At 38.0% G+C, this 23,676-nt stretch overlaps 1 protein-coding gene across 1 annotated transcript in view; it reads right to left on the bottom strand.

Moving 5' to 3' along the window:
* TBCK (TBC1 domain containing kinase) overlaps window positions 1-23,676 on the bottom strand; it is a 91,203-nt gene that overhangs the window by 13,440 nt on the left and 54,087 nt on the right. The window contains exons 23-24 of the mRNA XM_084203774.1: window positions 13,572-13,750; window positions 780-955 (exon numbers count right to left, since the gene is read on the bottom strand). Of these exons, the coding sequence (XP_084059900.1) occupies window positions 780-955; window positions 13,572-13,750 (355 nt within the window). The remainder of the gene's footprint in view (window positions 1-779; window positions 956-13,571; window positions 13,751-23,676) is intronic.

Here is a 23,676-nt window from a genome sequence, read left to right as displayed (position 1 = left end):
AATACCAGATGGGTGTTAGGATATCAGTCCACCTATTATATAAAGGGCAGCACATTTCAGTCCACTATAAACTTCAAACATACCAGAAGGACTACCTACCCCTTCCAAAGTGCAAACAATCCCAGTCCTGCAACTACACTATTTCAGGAAAAAAACAAACCCAGAGAATTAAAAAAGTACTCCTTGTGCAAGGAACTGTACACTTGAAAAGGAACACATGAAAGGTGTAGACAGGGTAGTGACTCTGGTAAAAACATAGCTCCAAAACACCTTAAACTCTTTTCTGATTTTCAGCTACTAGAGAACTTAAGTTAGGATGGCTACATGGTTGCATTACCTGACATAGCTAGAAGGATGCCCAAAAGGAATCAATTTTCCACTGAGGGACTGGCAAAGCACATGAGCAATCAACTCTTTTCTATCTCTCTTCCATTTAATTGGAAAGCCTCACACCTTTCCAAAATATTGGTCATATTAAATGGGGAAGGTCTGCTGATAAAACCTGCTCTAAAGAAAGACGTACCATTAGAGCACTTGTGCTACTGGAACAGTGATTTCACTAAGCCCACAATTTACAATGGGAAGGCAAAAACACATTTGTCCTCTGCTCTGCAAACCAGGCCTCTCCATGCTGAAAACCCCGTGGCCTTCAGCCCTTCCACTGCAGCTCTAGCAGATCCCTCTCTCTCCATCATGTACCACTCTAACACACCAGACAGAGAGGAAGCAGCTGGCACAAGCAGGACTCAGCAAGGCTGGCACTCAGGTCTGAAGGATACTCTTCGCTGTTACGGATGTCCACCACCAGCAGCTTTGGCTTGCTGGGCTTTGTTTTCTTTACAGGTGTTTTGGAATGGCTGGGTCCTGTCAACTCACACAAGTCTATCAGATCTTCTGCTGAAATTCGTGGGGACACTTCTGCCTTCAGGTCATCCAACCTGATGGAGTCCCTAGACTTTAAAAGAAAAAAAAAATAATATTAGAGGTGAAAGAATTAGAGATATGGTTTTTTTTTTAAACTTATACTTATTTGACCAACTTCAAGTATAACAACCTAGTTAGACGGAAATACGTATTTTTATTTTACCTCTGAACCAGAGTTTAACTATCCATACAGAAAAGCTCTAGAGCAGTGCCAAATGCCTGTCAAACAACTGTAGCTCTATCTTCTGTTAGAAGCTGTTAAAACAGAACAATTGCTGACAATCTGCACAAAAGATTTCAGATTGTGATTTGTTAATGAATTACTCCCTGTGGCTGATGGGCTCACAGCATCCACAGAACATTTCTTAACATCAGAAATTAAGTAAATTGGCTAGAAAACAATCTTTAAAGAGAAACTGAAAGGTTTCATAATTGGATAGAAAAGATGGTAGCTTGTCACAGAAACTGCAGAGAGAGAGAGAGATACAGAGCTATCTAAACATCAGTTATTACCCCAGCTCAAAGACCAAGCACAAATCAAGACATCAGAAATACAAGGCTTATATTATATCTAGAAATATAGCATTTTTTAAAATAATCCCAAAAAATTGTCCTTCATTTTGTTGGACAGGAGAATTGTATATTAAATGAAAAAATTTATTTTGGGGAATGTGACAGATTATGACACAAAACACACCACACTCCTGGCAGTATTCAAGCAACTGCATGATAATACCTGAAATTATTTTTCATAAGACAACATTCACTGTGAATTATCCCAGAAATATTCACAAGTACTAGAATTTCTACACTCCACATTCCTAAAGAATATCACAGTAACAATTTTTCTGCTTCTAAAAAAAAATTCCACTTCTGTTATCTTGTTTTAAATAGCAGTAATGACACCAATACATTATTTGCTAATAGCCTGTGATTCAAGAGAACAGGAGTAGCACTCTGAAGGAAATTGAGGCATTACTAATTGTTATTGGTCCAACTGACTGTAGGTAGCCCTAGATTTTTTATTTTTTTAAAACATATTAGTTCTTCAACTAATCTGAGGACTATTCCAAATTTAGGGAATATGCTAGACAAAACAGAGAGACATTGACATTTTTTTTTGTTATGTCCCAGAAAAGGCTTCTTAAGACTGTCCAGCACTTAGAAATACCTCTGCTGTATAGCAAGTTATCCAAAAGCCCTCAAAATTACAAACAAAATCAGTAATTCTACTTCAGGGAATATTACTTCACCCAACTGCCTTTCCCACTGTATATAATAATATAATATAATAAAATAATACTCAAACCAGAAGAAGTTACAAATTGCCAGTCTCAACACTCTCCTTCCAAGTTCAGAAAAATAGAGTCAAGATGCTTATAATCAGAATAAGACATAATTTCTGGATAATGTTTCAACAGAATAATCAGTACTCAAGGGAGACCTGTATCCATAAAAACCCCAGTGTGACAGGGCACAGCCAACTCCCAGTTGCTGCCTCAAGCCACTTCCCACCTGAATAGCTGAATTTTCCCAGGAGTCCAAGGAAATTAATTGCATTAAAAGGGAGGAGGAAGAAAAAACTCAAGCTCTTCTCACAAACCTCAGACTTGCCAAAGGAATTCAGCAGTCCCACATCTAGTGGATTCACAGCAGACATATTTGGGAGATCCAAGAAAGGCAGTAATGTAGAAAAAATACTGATTACAAAAATACACACTTGGCTGACACAGCTTCATCTGCCTGATGGCAAACTGGCAGACACTGCTATCCTCAGACAAGAGCTTCTGCCTCAGGAGCAGGTTTGAGGAGCAACACCAAGGAGGGAAGAGAAGCAAATCTACTGCAAAGAGTTCAGTCCTTGGAGCAGGTTCACATGATTACAGGAAACAATAAACACTTGGATAATGAAGTCACTGAAACTGGCTGAGATGACCCGAATTAAGTCTTCTAGAGAAAAAGGTACATTATGTTGGACTCTAATTACAAAATTACAAAACCACTTCCTACTTTTATTTATACAACCTTGTCTATTCAGTTGATGGGATGAATGCCTCAGGAAAGAATGGAACCTTAAAAAGTCTACAGCAGAAAACAAACCAACCAAAATTTACCTAATCTGATATAAAAACATTTTATCTAAAAGTATAAAGCCATACAAAGTGTTTCACAGGTACACACTATCTGTCCTGCTAAAAGGTTTTAATAACCAGGAAAAGCATTTTTTCCCTTTAACTGGATTGCAATTAAGGAGAAATACATTCAGCTATGAATTTTACAACCATCTTTGCTTTGATCTGCTATGTCCAGCTCTGCCTTAATGGTAGATTCCGTGATACATCATCTCTACAGAGGCTTTGAACAAACCTTCCCAACAGACTTGCTGGAAATAGCATTGAGTCAGCAATTCTTTCTCTAACAACTTTTTTATCAGACTAATTTATTTCCTTCAAATTGCAAAGTGAAATATATGCATGTGCTTGTAAGATAATTTTGCTAATTACTAAAAAAAAATTACTACATCTGCTGTATCTGGTAACAACTATATTTCATCTTAGGCATTTTCTCACAGGAATTTTCTAATGAACTGAAACTAAACATGGTTAACATCAAGCTGTCAATCCCTCTACCCCATCCTCACACCTTGCCTTCATAACCTCCATCCTGCTACAGATGCTTTGAAACTGCAAGAAGCTGCTACAGAAACTGGATTTGCCTTGAGACAGCTCTTCAGGCTGTCACATCCACTGAACACACAAATCTTGCAGATTCCTCTGAGCCTTTAACACCTTTCCTACTCTGCAAAACAGTGTTCCAGCTGCTGTATATCACCTCAGTGCCTACCCTCTTTACCCCAGCATGGAGATGAACAAGGTATGACAACAAGGCTGACATTTTAGACAGGAGTCTTCACGTTTGTCAGGACTATTTGCTTCAATTCCCTTTTCAGCCTTTGCTATGTCATTGCAAGTATTGCTTTGCAGCTGTGAAGAACCAGAAGGAAAAGTAGGTGAAGGAAGGAAGAGGGTTCACTGTAAACCAAATCCTTTAAGTTAGGTTAGCTGCACTCAGAAAAAGTTTATGGCACTGATAGTCTTTTAGCAATTGTTCACAAATACCCAACAAGCTGTGAACAGGGCGTAGTATGCAAATGAGATTTTGATTTCAGCTACATTAAGTGACAGGTAGGCACATCTCAGGACAGCTACTTGCAATATCCTGTTGAAGTTATCATCTGTAATTTTTTTTTGTTTTGTTTTAAACAATGAAGCATAATGATTAACAGAACCTAAAATTCCCATGCTCGTGATACTCTATAGGGAGTACAGACAGGACAAATAGAAAAAAAAAAAGCCAGGATAACCACAGGGAAAAGCTTAAAAAACCCTTAAAACTTATCACATGTATAAAATGCTTGTTTCTTCCTTTCAACTATTTTCGGGCTGTGATCTATTTACTCTTTTCCAAGGCAGACATGGTACATACTTTCTAAAAAAACCCCACATTCTTTCTTAAAAAAGGCAAAAGCTCTACTTTAAGCCAGAAGGTAGTTAAAGGTCCAGTTACAAACTTGTGTTTCAGCAATAGTGTATACACTCAACAATACTGAAATTGAGAACTGCTCATATACAGAGCATACTCATATACTCGCTGTCATTACTTGGGAAACAGAAAAACTATCAGAAAGACACCCACATTTCCACACACCCATGTATGCACAAGTGTGCTAGGATACTGTGCTAGGATACTGAGCTTACTAAAATTGCTTTTATCTGTTTTCCTGCAAAGAGAAACTTATTTTAGCCTATTCTAACTACAAGCATGAATCTTGCTTTAGACTCTTCAGCTATAAGCAACTGTTTGTCAGGGAAGACTGCTTAAATCAGCAGGATGGCAACAGCAGAAAGAGTACCTAAGCTGAAGTCTGAAGTCTTCTTGTTGCCCAGAAGTTTCTCTGACACAACACCCTACATTCTTTATTTTCAAAGTACTTACTCTTCTCACCCCATTAATTTTCAAATAGGCCTGGGAATTGCTAATCCATACACATTTACTGCTCTTAATGAGAAGAAATAGGTATTAAGAACTTATTTTTTTTTTTTTAATATTAGGAATTAAAGCTGCTTAACCATTCTCAATTTGGAAGCCAAGTTTCAGAAAGATTAAAGCACTCCAGAACACGAGGCTGGTACAATCACAGCTCCTATCTCTTTTCCCATTAGCCTGTAATCTCTTACAGGCATTTCATCATGGCTATTAAATGAAGATATACACATTTTTTTGAGAAAATAGCCAAGGATCTTTAGTTCTGCTAAACCTGAATTTAACAGTCCCATCTGATAAACACAGATGCTATAAAGGAACTTTCTATCCATGGAAAGGATAGCTTTATCTGAGTAGATGCAGGGTTTCTCCCATTTTTCTTTGAAGCTGACAAAACTTAGTGCAGTTTACTTAATATACTAGGAACTTCAGCCTGGAAGTCAGTATAATTAAAATCTGGTGTTCAAGCAAAATACTCTATTCAAACTATCAAGGTCCCTCATGAAGGAACATGTTTCATGAAAGATGTCATTCCATATTTTTCAAACATATTTCTCAAATCAGTGTATGTATGTACGTACACAGAAACAAGACTATGAAAACAATTTAGAAAAGCTTATAAGTAGTGATTTAAGCTCTCCACTTGCCCTCCCCACCATTTTTATTACAATTACTAGCAAAGGGTCATACAAAAAGGTTTCAGTGTTTTTTGATGTTTAATTGCGACTGTTTATAAAGGAGGAACAGCCAAAATCCCAGATTTTAAGAACTCTTCTAAAATTTTCAACACTTGAGTGCCAGTGTTCTCTACACAATCTCTCTAGCAAACTGATTCTTACACTTAGATCCAGTCCTCTGTAGCCATCATACCCTGCTTCTCATATTCCCTGGCCAAGACACTGGTGTCTACCTTCCCTATGCTCCCTGTCTCCCTTCCGCCACTTCCTATTTAAGTTTGCTCCATTTTCATTTTGCAAGCTGTGCTCTTCCACCCCCTCACCATCCTGACTCTCCCACAAAGCTCCCTACTTCAGAATTCACACCTTGGGAAGTGCAAACAGCAACTTCCAGCCAAATGTCAATCAGAAACATCCTCCAAAGGTCTGCACACAACTTCATAGACTGTCTACAAAAAATGGAAGGCAGCTCTGCTTGCCAAACCAGCTCATTATTAAGGAAACACAAGGAGAGGTCATCTCAATGGAATAACGTAACTGAGTGAACAAACTGAGTCAGCAGGGCTGAAAGACACAATATTCCCCTGCATGCAGCAGGGCAGACACGCTGCAAACTCAGTTATTGCCCCTGATATGACACAAAAGGAAAAAGCTGCTCACCACTGCATGGAGCCATTTCAAAAGACAAAGCTGAGACGTAATCCAGCTATGCCTGAAAATACTCACAGGACACCTTAATGTACAATAAAACTTGAAATAAAGGCAGGAGCAAGAATGATCTCGCCAGCCTTGAATGCTTTGCATCAATGCCTCTTTTTCCCTCTTGATAGATGCTCTGTCCTTGACAAGAAATTGTATTCCTTTGATTTGAGAAAAATTATTAACAGCGTCTTTAGGAAACAGTCAGAGATCCCCCTGACCGCGTAAAAAAAAATACCAACAACCACCAGAGTTTAATAACACATCTCAATACAAACTGCAACTGCTAGAGGAGTTTCCTTCATAATGTGATCACGTATCTCACTTGGTGAAAGACCTGGATTTGGACAATCTACCTTCTTTCATCTGTAGTTGCTGTTTATTCACATCCCTGTTTTCTGAACGGGCATTACCAAAGGCAGCCCAGCTCTAGGACATTTTCAGCCATTTACCACTGTGAAGCCTGTCAGAACATGCTGTTCAGACTCTCCCTTAACTGCTGACTATTAAGAAGAATACTGAATTCAAGTAACTGACAAAAATTTTGACAATATGGTCAGCCAGACAGTTACCTTGTAAGCTGTATGTGCTTTTCACATAAATCTTGGATTTCTGCACCATTCCATCCATTTTAGAGACCTGGGCCCAAGCTTTGTTGAGCTACATGAAATCATCATCCACAGGAACATTTGTTCCCATAAGCCTAAAATGTATTCAATCACATTTGCAGGATGGGCTCCATGACTAAACTTTGGTGCAAGCTCAACTTTACAGTATGGATTCTTTCTTCTAGTTATGCTGTCACACACATTTGATTATCAGATTTTCCACTCCTAATAATCTCAGAAGAGTAAATATATATACAGAGCTGTAACACTTTTTCTAGTAGATTAAGATGGTGTTGACACCATCCCACAGGCAAAAGAGCTGCATCCAGAAAGCCTTTTCTATACTCCAGCTGCACTTCCTGATAAAGTTAGACCATGATGACTGCATCCTGACTCAACTGAGAAAACATCCAGCACCTAGCCTGCCTGAGGTGCACTAAGGAAGGAATGTGAGGAACCCTAAATTCAAGACTAGCTTAAGGCAGGCTGCTATAAAAATGTATGTTGAGAAAACAGGGTAGGACAGAAAACTGAGGAGTAGAGGGAAAAGGCACCTTAGACTGACATAATACACCTCTTCCCCACATCATGAAATTTGTGTTAACAACACAGTTACACATCTAAGACCTAACTTTCACAGCAGCAGTGTCTGGCACACACAGGAGTTGCTGCAAGCTGGAATTACAGGTGCTGTGAGTGGCAGGAGGCAGCTACAGCTGTGTACCTGGGCATGTTTGTGTGGGAGACTAACCACTAAGATCCTTCAGTCTAGTTCTCCTCCAAAACTTGACTTCAAAAATTTCTCCCAAACTCCATTGCTTCTAGTGCTACAAGCACACAAATAAAATATGTAACACCAAGTGGATAATTCCTCACTGCAGCCTCTAATTGTGCTTATCAGAAGCTGAATGAAGCATTAAGCTATTTAGATCTGTGCTGGTCTGAAAGCATATTCTAACACACTCACTGGGTTATTCTGACTGTCACTTCTCTCCTAAAGTAAATTTACATAAACATTGCACTGCTATTCCATTTTCCCTTTTTTAGATGCAGGTCATTATTTTTAAAAAATAAAATATGGATTGTTTAACAAGGTATGAAATAAAACTGTCACTCAGGTAACTTGAGTTTGGCTTTGGTTGCCAAAATAACTTATTTCCACTGTAGCACTCCCTCTTTAAGATAAAGAGTCAGTTGTAAAATACACGAAAACAAAAAAAATTGTGTCTTCAGTCAGCCAGCCAGATTTCAAATCAGGACCACTAGAGCCTGAAAAATTACTAAACCACAGAGTTGTGTAATTATTTCCTAATATTCTCCTAGAATCTGATTTTAAAACAATTTCCAATTTGGGAAAAAAAATTAAAAAGAACATTCCTACAAGATGCAGAGAGAAAGAACCAGCTAGATTTTTTTTTTTTAAACAATTAATTTTACTGGTACAATTGCCCTTTCCCCCTCTGCACATTTGTTAATCAGTCATGGAATCTCAATTGTGGGAGGTCTAAAAGGTCAAACGCACCCAGCTTTCAACTTCAAAGTGGGTATAATCACAAAGGCTTATGAGGAAGGACTAGTGGACAAGCAGTGAATCCAGAACCTGAGCCTAAGGCTGCAGCACAGCGTGCTCTGGCTGCTCCAAATGCCCCAGTTACTTTCAAAGCAGATGAAAGCATCCCAGGGAGACCCTAAATCCATGTCTGTGCAAAATAAGCTTAGAATCCTTAAGTATGATCTAGAGTGATTGTCTCACAAACTATTACAGTCTCATATAAAGAATCTAGATCATTACAAACATATTCCTTTAATTCTGCCTCAAATAAGCAGGACATTTGTTTCAATGAGTTTATTCAACTTAAATAATTGCAATTTGTATTACAACTTAAAATAAACCATCCATAACATTAATTAGAAACTTCTGAATTAACATTTAACATCAATTATTTCCTGAGCCTTTTATTTTGTATTTAATCCACTCTGGTAATTTAATGCCTCATCTTCTATGAGAAAAAGTCTTAAAACTATAGAAAATAAATACAGGTTTTCAAAACCAGTCAGAGTAGACAAGGTGCTAAATAAGGCTTCTTTTAAACAATTTAACCTGCAGAACCAAAGTTCTGGAAGCAGAGGTTTCCCTACACTCCCCACTTCCTGGTAGCTGCCTGCCTGGCTTATGAGTATCAAAAAAACCTTGAAACACTAAGCAATAAACAGAGAACATTTTGAAGTTTGCAACAAATGTTAAAGTATTTGCCAGAATGTGACGGGCTTATGCCTAATTAAACAGCTATTTGTTTATTCACTCACAAGAGAGTGACATTAAAGCGCATTTTAACCGACTCTTCTAAAAAATGACAAATAACCCCAGCTTCTCACTCAAGCTGCTGGCAGCTACAACCAGAAGAACAGAAGCATCAAAGGCAAATGTGAAATAAATTAGAAGCATTAACTGAGATCCTGATCAGGTAATGCTTCACACAATTTGAACTAAAGACAAATTTGAGTAAGAGCTTTCTGTTAAGTGCAAGAACAATGGAAGAGGAAAACAAAACCAAGACCCACACAAAAGCAGAAGACAAAAGAAACCTGAAATGGGTCAAGGCAGTCAGAAGACCCTTTAGGCAGAATGTAAGTAACAGCCATTATGAACAGCATGGGCATCACACAGACATTTCTTAGCTTGTCCACTGGAACAGAAGTGTTGGTATGCGCTACTGGCAATGCTTCCTTCTGAAGAATACATGGATTTACACACCAGTTATTTAATGACTTAATGTAAACCTAGCCAGTATATTTTTTATGGACAAATACTTCCTAGGTGACATAGGAACTCAGAAGCAATTGAGTGCTGCTGTATGACAAACAGGCCTGAAATTCCATCTGTTGGAATTCTATCACACAAGCTATCTTTACTTATTGGCAAAGAAAAGTTACCCTCAGGAAAAGATGCTCGTACTATTTATGATAAAAACATGTTTTTCATATCTGTGTTGTTTGATCAAGCCATTAAGTCATGTTGCTGCTTTGGTGTTTCTACTACATCAAAACCAAAAACCTTAAACTGTTGGCATTTAAATCACTGCAAGGATCAATAAGTCTGGTAGACTTTTCTCCAGTTGAATGCTTTCATTCCTCAACACATCTGAGGAACTCCCACCCTTGCAAAGAGAATCAGGAGAAGAAGAAGGCAAAGCTGGAATTGTATCAGTCTCTGGATTTCTGTAAGTTCACCTGCCACAAGTGAGCAGATACTGATAGAGAAGCTGCAACATTTTCCCTTTATATTTAGAATCATGGAAGTAGCTGGAGAGGGTGTATGTCTACCATAGCTATAATAATGGAGACACAGATACAGCAGAAAATTGTTATATTACAGTGTTATTTCTCTCTGTGACCCCTGGACATTCAGGAAAAATACTTCAGGATTTTCCAGGGTATGAAAGTAAGTTTCAGGAAGAGTAAGAAGAAAAAAATATCAACCATGTACTGGTAAAGAAAAGTTACAGACACAAAATTGAGTAGATTGTAATGTAAATTCAGTATTTAATGTAAATTCAGAATTTAAAGGGTTTCCTCTGGTGTTATTTTTGACATTTTCTCTTTCTCAAAATAAACAAGGCAACCCCACTTAAGATGCACATTCATTCTCTCTGAAACTATTTCCTCCTTGAGATTTTATCTCAGTAGAAATATGCTTACTGGCTGAAAGAGTGAAAGATTAAGCAACACACAAGTCCAGGAGGAAAAAGAGAGCACCCAAGCCTATTTACAAAGTTGCAAATAGATGTCACTAAAATAAAACTAAGCAATGCTAGCGATAAAAAGCAGTTTTGTTTTACTGACTGCTGATTTAGGGAGAAAAATGCACACCCAGAGGGGAAATACTTGTCCTGTTATCATTAACCAAAGCACAGTAACATGCAGATACACACAAATATTTGACTTGCCAATAAAAAGCACTTTAGAAACAAACTGAAGCAGTGTAGAAAAAAATACAAGTAGAGAGGTAAGAGACAGCTGGTGTTTACAATTAAAAACACTAAACATTGAATGTTTCAAGAAGTCATAAATTACCTTCAGAAGCCAACCCACAACTTTCTTCACAAAGAACTGTTTTGTATCCTACCCACTTTCAAATACAGAGGTGACTCACAAATATAAAACTGGAGATAGAAATTAATGTAAAGCCCTTGTCCAAAGAATGACCAACTAAATAGGCAAGGAAACAGAAAAGTTATTTTTTTAAGAGCTGAACTGCAGAGCAAGGACACATTGGTGTTTTAGAAAATCCATTAAAGGATACTGTGCGTACTAAAGACTGAACTCAGATTTCACTCCTTTCAAGTAGATAAAAAGTTTCCCCATGGCAGCAAACACCAGTAGAGGACATGTTTGAAGAAAGAGATAATTCCAGGATTAAGGTTAAAAAAAATCCTAACAAAAACAAACCACACCACCTTTGTGTGTAAACAGTGTATTTCACCAATAATTTCAATTTTGTTTTTATCAATATTGCTTTAATCCCTGAGAAGTGTTATTTTATGGAGACATCCAAAAGTACAGTCACAAATGAGAGGTAGCTTATTAAGGACTCATGTTACACAGGACTTTCCAAGTCTGATCTATAGCCCCTGACTGAATCATAACATACTTGACTTGCATCTATCTGTCTCCAAATCTAACACCAAAAAATACAGCACATGAGAGCAAACAATACATTTACAGACTATAATTTAAGATATGAATAGTATTTCTTGCATCCAAGAGATCAGTTTCCTCTTTGCTTACATATTTCTGTATAGATACCTGAATCTGTACAGCTCTCTTTCATATGATGAGCTAAAAAACCAAAATACAGCAGTAACCAGTGCTTCAAAAGATGTTAAACCTTCAGCTGCACTGCAGTAAGTGAAGAGGTCTTTGCTGTTAGACAGAACTAGAAATGAAAGAGAAGTCAATAGAAATTCTAGTATTTATTTATCTACTCTTTGACATACCAAAAACATTTGCTTAGTTTCTTGGAACTTGTGGGGTGGATGAGCCTAATTACTGGCTTTATAAACAAACACAACTTCTGGTATGAAAACAAAAACACTGTCAGGAAAAAAACACCCAAAACATTTCTCAGAAAATGGGAGAATACTGAAAGAAACTTGCTTGATCTGAAATAAGGATTTTTCTCTCTGTTACAAATAGAAATCTTTTTACTACTCATTTCAGTAGACCAGGGCTGCTTTCTCCCATCTCCCTCTTTGCTATATCCAAGTTCTTTGACTCTTGCTTTTACACATGAAGGCACAAGCAAATGCTTAGAAATCAGAAGACTTGTTTTTTTTTTTTTTACTCTTTTGTCATAACATTCAGAAAAACTAGCACATACACCAAGTCATTTTCACTGGTAGCACTGTCAGACATCTGATCAGACTGCCAAGACAGATTGAATACTTTCCTTGGAAGTTACCTTGACCTGACAGATCAAAGCCCTGGGCAACCCCACCTGAATTCAGTGTTGGACACATTTTCTGCAGGAATTTGTACCAGATGACCTTAGGAAGTTCTGTCTGAATTACTCTATGAAAGTGCAGCTCTTGGCTCCTTCAGAAAGCCTCTCTACACATCTCCAGAGCAGCACAGCAGCAGTTGTGCTGGCTACAATTCCTGGATGACAACAACGAGTATTCCCTTGGAATTTCATTTTTCTTCACCACTGCCTTTCTAGATCCACCTATTGTTTCTTAAATCCTGTAAAATCTTTCAAGTTTCCTTTTGTTCTTTGTTTGCATGTCTGCACTTGCAGTCCTGGATTTTTAGCTAAGGCTTCCAGAAATTACAACAGAAATAAAATAAAAACTTAAGTAAACACTCAGAAAATGACTGAATGTCAAACTCCAGTTTAAGGACTATAAAGTAAAGATTCACTTGAATGACAACAACACTTTTTAGTTTCCTAGTAGTTTGGAAAAACAAATGGAAAGACTAAGACCTAATGCAATTCACCAAATAGACATAGCAGGTCTATACTTCCCAGATTATTGGAATGAATGAATTGAATGAATGAACGAATGAAATGATTGTAGGAGATGTGGAAAGAGAAAAACCCCAGCAAAATAAAATCAAATTTTTAAGAGACTAGCTAGATTTATACTGTTAAGAGGAAGGAAAGGAATAATTTCAAATTACCAGTATTTAGATAATGTGACTCTCAAGAGAAACAGCTGTTAGATTCTATTAGAGAGAGAGGAGGAAAATAATTTTGCTAAACTGGGTATCTATTTAATGCAGATATTCTCTTAGTTACTAGTTACTCTTTGCCAAGATAAAACTAGGCATAACTCACCAACTAAACTCTCAGAGTAACTTGTGGCATAGCCTTTACCTGACATGCCAAGATGGAAAAAGCAGCCAGAGCTGCCTGCATCACTTTCCAGTTACCTATTCTCACTGGCACACTGCTCTTTTTACTGCTTTTCTCCTGTGATAAAGCCTGCTCGTAGCTCTGCAGGCGAGCTGGACACCGGTGGCTTGCTGTAAGAGAACTAAAGGAGCAGGAGTTGGGAGAAGCAGGAGAAGCACGCAATCTGAACAACCTGCACAATGCCCCAGTTCCCAGGCTGCTTACGAGGTCGCTGCGAGGAGCCTCCTGGTAGTCGGCGGAGAAGCAGGACAGGGCAGAGCTGCGGGGGCCGCTGCTGTCGGCGGGCGGCCGCGGGGGCTGCGCGTACTGCCGGAACGTGGCGCTCTTGGGGGTCCAGCGGAACAGGTTGATCGACTCGCGGACGCAACGCTCAATGTCAATCTCTGGAAGGGATCGCAAGGAAAAGCAAGACATTCAAGAGCAAAATATCGGTAAAGTCAAGTAACCCAGCTAGGGTATTGCTAAATATACATACAGCCATCGATACCTTTGTTTGTCTCTCTGTCCCTTGCTCAAAGGAAATGTAGATTTCAAAAGCATTTTCCCATTCAAAAAGAAAAACACCCCAAGTTTTAAAATTAAAAACTAGTAAAGACATTTTAAGAATTAATTTGATCTGTTTAAGGGAAGCGTATCAAAACTTTAACCAATGCAAAGTCAGGACAATAATTCAAACCTTGTAGTTTTAAGACATTTTGAAGTCTTTACAAGTCAAACGATTGACTATTCAATGTAAATTTGTGCAGTTCATCAAAATTAGATTTCATACAGTGTACAGACATCAGGATTTCTGGATCAACTAAGTGTCTTATTTGTGAGTTAAATCCTACTAACAGCCAGATTGAAAGCTTTCATCTACGGAATTTTGCATGGCCTGCCATTTTGACAAAGCTACATGTTATCTATTTGCTGGAAAACAGGGGTTTTCAACATTAATTTGAGCTTGATTGAAAACAGAATGGATTGCTTTAGAGAATTTTTTTAAGCAAACAATAAAACAATACAGTCCCAAACCCAACCAGACATTCCCAGCGAAACATCCTAGCTGAAAAAGTGAAGTGCCATTGTGATAATATATTACAAAACTTGAAAGGAAAACTGACACCTGTCAAATGAGAAGCGTCCTAAAATAAGATGTGGTCAATTAAAAAGCAGGAAGCTACACTGAAACAGGTATGTAAAAGGAAAAAAAGTAAACCTGTTGGAAATACATTTTTGCAACACTAAGCATCCTGCCTGTATGTATCTTCTAACAAGATGCAACATAAAAGCCATTTACTCTTTTACCACTCTAAAAGGACTAGTTTTGCACCTCCTGTATGTGGTCTCATGAAGAGCAAAAATGATCCCAGCTTGCATTTCATGACAATACTGATGTAGTGCGACAGACAAACAGCAGGGATATCAGCACTTTTTGTGTCTGTACTGAGATCCTGTATGATTCATTACAGCAGTCAAAATTTAGATTAAAGCATCAGCTTCTATGAAGAAAACAGAGGCATTGTAGCCAGGCTTTATCTGCAGATCTCACACAGATTTGATGCACTGCCATCAATCACTCGTTGCCATCAGCGGATTTGATGCCTTGCCATCAATCTGGGAGCTACTCCAGAAATCTCAGTCATTAGCAGGGTGGTGAGCAGAAGAAGCTGAATTTGAAGCTTGGGGCAGAATAATCTAGTTGGATGAGATTACTGACTGTTTAAAATTTGGAAGATGTGATCTATTACTCTCCCATTCAAAAAGCTTTCCATATTCAGGTAGGATACAATCTGCAGCAGATGCTTTAATCCCATTGATGACAGGATGCTTATGTGCTATCTTGCTTCTAAAATTCTGAAAAGTCTGAGAGCAGAGCTGTGGCTTACCCAATTTTAATTCTAGCTCTAAAAACCTCTTTGTGGATGTGTGAAAGTAAATCACAATTTTCCTTGACAATACCAGGTTCTCTAGCTGCTTGGGATAATAGGTGTCACAGATAAATGGACTACATGATGTCTCAACAGTAGCTAACAATTTCTCATTTCAACTGTACTGTAATAAAAGGCTGTTACTCAGCATCACTCTCAAAGAAAATACACACAACTGGAGAATTTCACACCATTCCCTAATTCAGGTTAAGAGAGGAGATGCCTCCCACTGGTTATCTTTCCTCAAGCTCAGAAAACACCCAAAAGCACCATCATTACAGTTGCACTTTCTTCTACACTTCTGAAAACTCATTTTATTTATAAAAAGTTGAGAATTTCAGTTCAAGACTGTAGTACATTTATAGTGGGGCTGTGGTTTCCTTTTTGTTTTGGTTTTTTTTTTTTGTTTTTTCTGTAAAGAGACTACTGTAATTGAGTTATAAGACCCATTTCCTGAGATTCTTAGCTAAGGAAACATTAGTAGTACTTCTGTAATAAATGATATTAATGCAAAATTTAGATAGTAAAAAAACCCCAACTGAACCACAATAATTAATAGCATGAGAATAGCATGAGAAACATTTGGCTGTGAGAGGGCATAAAAGCCAAAATATATCTGAAATTGAAAACAGAACTGGGGGATGGAATAGGAACACTGCTTGCAGTAAAGCTATGAAAAAGCTGAAAGGAGAAATTGTTTCAGTGTTAAACACTGAAACAGGTCAAAATATTTTTCCTAGAAACAAGATCTGTAATTTCAAAAGAAATCAATTTCAGAGAACTGGAAAAAAGGCTTGGCCACTCCCAGGGGAGTGGTCACAGCACCAAAGTTGACAGAGTTCAAGAAACATTTGGACAATATTCTCAGGCACATGGTGTGACTTTTGGGGTATCCTGTGCAGGGCCAGGAGACGGACTCAATGATCCTTGTGATCCCTTCCAACTGTGTGCGTGTTGTAAAGTAAGCAAAAAAATCAGGGTGTAAGTAAAAAATGTAGGAGCCTCTTGTTCTGTGATTTTGGAATGCTTAGTTTCTCATTTCTTCCAAGCAGCATTTCAGGAGAACAGTGGGCAAGGCTGACAATGAAACTCCACAGAACAACAGAGAATTTTCAATGGTTTGTTGGGGAAGCCATCAAAAGCCGAAAACAAATTTACAGGCTGCCAATTAAAAGCCTAAAACAAATTTACAGGTGTCAATTAATTCATCTGCTGCTCGGTAATGCAAAACAAAAACTACAAGAAGGCAATTCTGGTTTCCACAAGTAACAACAAAAAAGCCCCACAGCCACAACCTGCTCCCCAGCAATGTGCAAATCCTAGGCATATGCACGGGGACAGACAGCATCTAGCACCCACAAGGGAGACAAGACTATGGGTGGTGAAAGAATTCACTCAAAGAATTTACTCACATTCTTTTGAAAAAAAAAATTACTTTCAGGATATTGGAGTTTAAGACGACATTAAGCTGGTAAAAATATTTACAGAATATTTATTAGTCACATTGCATGAACAGGCTTCACACTTGAGCAACCTTCAAGCCCTTCTTCACCATTTGTTTGTAATTTCAGTTTAAGAAAAATCACTTCCCGTCAATAACTAAAATGCAGTGCAACCTCATGCACCCTTGCTGGATAAGATCTTTTCTCCTCTTTTTGGCTAATAAGTAAGGGTCTGCTGAGCTACTTCAATCCCAATTTCTTCCCATGCCCTTTCAAATATATGACAAATGAGTCAGCCTCTGGTGAGATGTCCATTTTTTGTTATCTCCCCAAGACTTTGCATTCACACAGCATTAACCCTGCCTGTACTCCTCCTGCTCCCAAGTCATTGCATTACAAGCCAGAAAACATTACAGCTTCCACATTATTACAAACATACCATTGGTATGTCAGAAGCATAAATATACCAAGTCAGAGCCTAGATTCTTGAACAGGACTACGACCAAATGAACAGACACTACCTCAGCAGAATGCCAGAGTACTTGACACTTGCAAACAACTTAGAAGAGCACTCTTCTGAGAGCAGGGTCTGCATAAATCTCCAAGCATGAGCAACAAACGAAAGTAACATTTAGAAAGGATGAAGAGGGCCTGCTCACTCATGGAGATGTATATGTAATATCTCAGTGCTCTCCAAGACCCCAACACTGGGGTATTTTGTAGCTTAAAAATGATGTCTCTTCTGTTTTTATTAAGACAAATTATTTCATTGGAAAATCTGAAAAGAAAATGTGCTGAATAACATGGTGTCATTAAATATGAAGTGAGGAAAAAATTTAAGCCTGACTTAAAACATCATAAGAATACTATAAAAATATGTTATAATTTCAAAACTTAGTACATCTTCAAATTGTTTTTGAAAAAATGCAGAGCACCTGTATTTCAAAAAGTCAAAGCTGGAAGCCAAGTATCTTAGGAACCAAAGTCATAATTTAATTTTCGAACATTATATTTAGGAGTTCTGGCTCAAATGAGCTCAAGCATTTCACAGTGAAGCAGCAACCAAGCCTGACAGGAAATAATTCTATGGCAGCAGCTAATTGCTCAGCATCAAAAGGCTGCCTCTGACATTTCTAAATATACAAATAATACAGCAACAATAAAGGCAAGAGTAGAGAAGGGAAAGAAAAGTGATCTAACAGCAGCATCTTGGTTTTGCCATGGCCCCATCCTAACATTAAGCCTACTGAAATGTTTTGCTCCTTTTCTGAACTAAACTTACTGCTTATTCTAAGATGTTTTTCATTTTGCTTTTATGCCAAACTGTAACTTCTCACCAAGCTGCAGCCTGCCTCTATCCACAGCCTAACTGAAAAGGATGGCTCAGCCCGACATAGCTGCTTTTTAAGCTATGTAAGTTTATTATTATAGACACAGAAGAGAAGTAGATTGCCCTTGAAACAGATGTTGAAAAAAGCATCAGTATAAATGCAATACACCTGTGACAAAAGCACACAGAATGTTTTATTTTTACAGCAAAACCGGGTGTGCATACGTTGTTCACAGCAAGTGAAGGCAAGTAATGGAGAAAAATGTAAGATGAATGGTTCTTTCCTAATGAAAATCTACACAGACCAAGTCTTTGTGTGCAGTTAATCAATTCCAGAGCCTTTTCCTTGGGTAACAGGATACCAGTTAAGAAACTCAGCCAAAATAAACTGCTTCTGCATTTTGGGAATAGACCAGAATTATGAGTGTGGTTTGACATCTCCATCACAAATACTTTATTACTGCCCTGCCAGGCAATATTAGCTTTCACCACACAGCCACACAAATAGGCCAGAAAATCTCTGTGCTATGAATGATCTGGTACTGAATAGGTCAGTCAGTTCAACCTCTTGATTCCTGCTCTTAGAAGAAACAGAGGTGAAAGGCCATAAACTCTTTTTTCCTGATGACATACAGAAGAGTGTGCATATTCAAAAGGACAAATCTAGGAAGAGAAGTGACATTTCTATCCAGCATCTCTGTATCTATTACTGTAAGAAGGTTATTATAAATGAAAAGGTCAATGCAGAACTATTATTATACATTATTTATCTCATACATTGCAGGATAGTTGCGTGACTTCATTTTTTTTGTGGACAGCAGGAGAGAGAAGCAGCAGTAAACACTATGAATTATTCCCTAGACATTAGGGTGCATAAAGGGCAAACATGGATTCTTTTCTAACTTGTGATTGTAAAAATTCCTCTGACTCAGCAGTTCACTGGAAAGGTTTGCTAAAGAATGCCTTCCAGTATGGAAACGTGATGGTGTCAGGATTGACATGAGCAGGGAGACACGGAATGCCAAGAAACTGTACAAAGTGTAAAGCTTTACTGTAAGCCAATCACCAAATGCCACATGCTATGTCTTACTGAGAAAGACAGAAACAGATTGCATAAAGACTGGAGCTAAGCTCTGACAAGAAAGCACTTTTTAAACTTTGTTATGAGGTGTGCCAGTGCTGTTGAACAGCAGCTATTTCTGCAAACTAACAAAATGTTAAAGACATCTGGAGCAGTCCTATCACAGGGTAGGACACTGGCCAATGACAGAAGCACAGGAATTCCCAATATAAAATGGAAAGAGTCAGAGGGACACTACTGTGTAAAACACAAGGGGAAATCAAGCAGTTCAGCAGAAAAATGAGCATTAATTCACAGGTAGATAATAACCAGAAGATGCATGAAAGGACAGGTTCGTAAAATTGATGGGATCAGCTCGGAGGAGAAACTTGTGGTGCCACCAACACAACATCCAACAACAGTCAATTTTTGAAGGAATAACTCTTTTTCAGCTTTTCTATGTTCTTTTTGTTATAAGATTTGTTAAGTCAGTTTTAGAAGCTAAAATACTAGTGAAACTCACCTTCTTTATCCTAAATCTATGCTTTACAGAAATAATATGCAAAAGATTGAAACTCAGAAAGCAAAAATAGAGATCATGCTGTTACAGGTTTCCATCTGGGTGGTAACTATGAGCTACTTCGGTTATTTCCTAGGTGTAACAGTATAAACCTGTAAAAATCTCTACAGTCAGAAACTCTGACCAGGCCAAATGCTTATAAAGATGATGATTCTCTCAAGAGCCATAAGTAGAAGACCTTTGCATTAGCTTTCTTGTTAGCCTTCAGGATATTTGTAAGGAAATAACATGAAGTAACTCAAGTTTTCTGCTTTTAAAATAAGATGGAAATTCAGGTAATCCTGAAAAGGAGTACCTGCTGTCATGAGAAAAGGATGAAAGTCTCTAATTTGACCTGTGCATTCCCATACCAATGATGGAAAAACTCTGGGTAAAGATAAATACAAATAGAATATTTAGATCTGCCTAATGAGTATCCTAAACCATGGAACACTCTCAAACTGCTAGAGCAAGCAACATCTTATTCAGGATTGAAATGTTATTTCCCACAAATACAGCAACTGTAAACAGGAAGGATAACCATCTTGCTTATGTACCCACACTTAAAACTGCTTTCATTTCCAAAAAAATGCTCTAGCCATTTGGCACTGCAGTAGATAACTTACTGAGATCCAAAACTTCCAGTGTGTTTACTACTAGTCACGTCTGTTAGTGTTTCACATAGCAAAACGAATAGCTTTAAGTACCTAACAGCAGCCCAACCTTGTCAGCATACATTTTTCAACATACATTTTCTAAGTTATTTAAAGCTTGCAGCATAATTAACCTCCTCCTAAGCCATGGGAAAAAGTTCCTTTATTCTGTGAAAGAGCGAAGCTAACACCCTCATTTGAATTTACACATGAAAGCATTACAGTACATCCAAGACAGAAAAGTTGTCATTTCAGGGTTGCATTCCCAGCAGACAAGTTTGTGGTTTATCAGCTTACATGACTGCTTACATGATTTGTCTCCTTAGAATGGTGCTATGCTTTTTTTTAGCATGAAGACTGAAGAACTAGCAGGAGACTGTCTAGCTCCTTGCCTTGCTCTAAAGCCAAATGCAATGTGTCCAGCCTATCCCCTCTATCTCCTACAGATGCTCGTCTTCATTTAAATTTTTGAAGTGACAGAGGCGTCACCTGACACGCCCCTGCTGGTTACTCGGATATCTATCAGCATTTTCAGAATGCAAGCAACATTGCTCACGTACAATGTGAGTTCTCCTCAGCTGGGATACCTGCCCTTCCTGAACAAGTTTTGCCCTTCAATATTAACAATGCAGTCCTGAAATTTATTCCAAAGTTGCAGTATTAACAAAGTCTTACCTTTAGGTACAAACCCTGCTCTAGTTCTCCATGTTTGGTTTTGGTCTTCCTGTTGATTTTTACTAAACTCCAGGATACTCTTAGAAGAAATTTGGACAGAGAGAATCAAATTCCTCATGCAGCTTTATAAAGGCAAGAGTTTAAGTGAAATATTATGTGAAAGTAAATCAAAGGGAATTGACAGCTACCCCAAAGTGTAAGAGCACTGAGAGTTCAGTTAACCTCATTCTAAGGCCTTATTTTGACAGAAAGATTTTTCTAGCTCTCAGCCTACACTGCCATTCCAATCTGTATTTAAGTAATGTGAATCTCTATTAAAATGCTAGATATACACTCCCCAAATACATCTACAATCATATAGAAATGTGGTGATAATGTACATTTCAATCAAGAATTTTTATTACTGCATTATTTGTGCAGCCCATTTAGAAAGTCTCCTCAATTAACAGTTAGAGAAATTAAGATTATTGAGCAGAACATTTATTCCTGTACAGGCAAACAAACATATTCAACATAACAAAATTATAAAGAGATACCCCATGAGGGACCTTGCTCTGTCAGCAACATTCTCTGCAATTGTAAAAGGAAAGTATTGCTTTCTAAGCATGAGTCTAATCCTGAACCAGTTGCTATGCTTGTAGTTTCAATGGGAAAATAAAGGAAATATTCTCCTAAGACACATTTGTAATGAAGAAAAGAAGAAATCACCACATCTAGCAACAAAGCTCAGATAAGAGCAGCTGGAATTTTGTCAGCTCATGCCTAGAAATTTTAGTATGTTTGACAGTCTGTCTTCTTGTACTTACATTTTATTTCAGTGTAAAGGTGTACAAAACTCTACATGACTAACAGATGGATTATTCTATTTTCTGAAGTGCCTTTTCACTATGGAGAGTACTATCAGGGCTCCTTCAAGAAATAGGGGGCATAAGCTGTGTGTCAGACTGGTTTTAACACATGGACTAGGGAAGTTCTACTGAGGAACTCACTTTTCACCCTTTTTATGAAGCACCATCTCTGTAGCAGAAGCCCTTTGCTAAAGGATATATATTTGATTTTCTTCTGCCAGTGACAGCTACAGACTACAATAAAGTATTTCAGTATTTTTTTCCTTAGTGTGTTGCCCACTCCAGCATTCCTCTTTGGTCTCAAGAGGGTAGGATCTATAATCTAGAACTGTTTTCTTTGTGTCACAGTGAGCGGAAAAGGTGAATAATTAAAGAATTCACGGCTTCAGGTAAAACAACATCAATCTTACAGAGTCTGACACTACCAGACAGCCTTGGTGAGCAGGTGTGCCCTAACAAATCTCTCTGCTTCTGTCTCAAAGCCAATAATCTTGAGGAATTGCGACATGAAATACACCCGCATCTCCAAAAAGCCATCTTACCTAGCAAAGATGAGTACCGTGCTCAGAAAAAGATGCTTCCATAAATGTCAGCCTGACCTACATATTTCAAGAAAAGAAAACTAGGAAAAGTGACTTCCTTTTAAATTCTGATGTCTTTTGATATTTCCAATCAATATTTTTGTCATAGTTACAACACCATTATCATGTGTATCATGTGAAAGAGACCAAAGTGCTGTTTTTCTTCAGCTGTACTGTAACTTGAAAAAGTAGTCAGCTTCACTAGCTCTGCAGCAAAAGACTTTCCAGAGCCATATTCCATGAATGACAACAGAGCAATATGTCAAACTTTTGTAGCTGAAGTTAAAAAAGTTTCCTTTTAGAAGGGCTGTCATGGCTTCTGCTCCTCAGAGCCTTAATCTAAGCATTAAGGTATTTTCAAAAGTGCATGAAAAAAGTCAAACAATAATCAAAACATTGTATTATCTCTTTTTCCTGCTGCTCACTGGAATATGAAAAACCACTGTATCTCTGTAAATCCCTTCAAAGGTGGTGCTTTAATCTCTGAGGTTACATTTTCCTTGGAGGAGTGGTGAAACAAATGGGAACAGGCACTAAACACCCACAAACTCAGGGTGGACTTGGTGGCCAACTGTCATTTTTTTCTTCTTATCAAATCTGTATTAACTAAATGCTGAACCACCAGAAATTCCAGTACAATAAAAGCATATGGATCACAGATGTGGGCAGACAAAGGATTTTTAGGAAGGAAAACAGCAGAAAGTAAAATTGTATCTAGCCAGGATCAGAAACATATCAAAAGTAGAGCCTTCTGATACGTGTCTAATTTTGCTGTTGTCAACAGAAGTGCATCCTTCAAAACTGCTCCATACAATCTTTGTAGAGAATTTCCACTATTTTTAAACTTTTAGTCCATTTATAAGCTGGATGCAATCCCTCTAAGCATTCATATGGCTTCCACCATCATGGGATTCAGCATTTTGGCACATCACTAGAATGGCAAAGGATATGATAATTTCTCCCCCATTAGAGAAAATCTGTTCCCTGGAGAATCATTTGTGCCTGTGGTTTGATGACAGCCAGATTTTGCATCTTAAAGCTACATGCCTGTCTCACAAAGTTTTCCACTTCAGCCATTTTACTGTAGCTCCTCATTGCACTGGATTGCTTTTCTACAGTCAGTCTCTATGAACTTCTCATCTGAGCCCAAGGCTCTTCCTTTGGAAGCGCTGACTATCCTGGAGTCAGCAAAATGAAACCTTCCTAAGGTGCACAGCATTAGAAGAATGAACCCTCCCCTTGCTCCAAAAT

This window comes from Fringilla coelebs (genome assembly GCF_963513975.1).
Source record: "Fringilla coelebs genome assembly, chromosome: 4".
NCBI classification, from domain to species: Eukaryota; Metazoa; Chordata; class Aves; order Passeriformes; family Fringillidae; genus Fringilla; species Fringilla coelebs.
The sequence above is the reverse complement of the archived record's forward strand: the minus strand, read 5'-3'. Positions and strand labels throughout refer to the sequence as shown.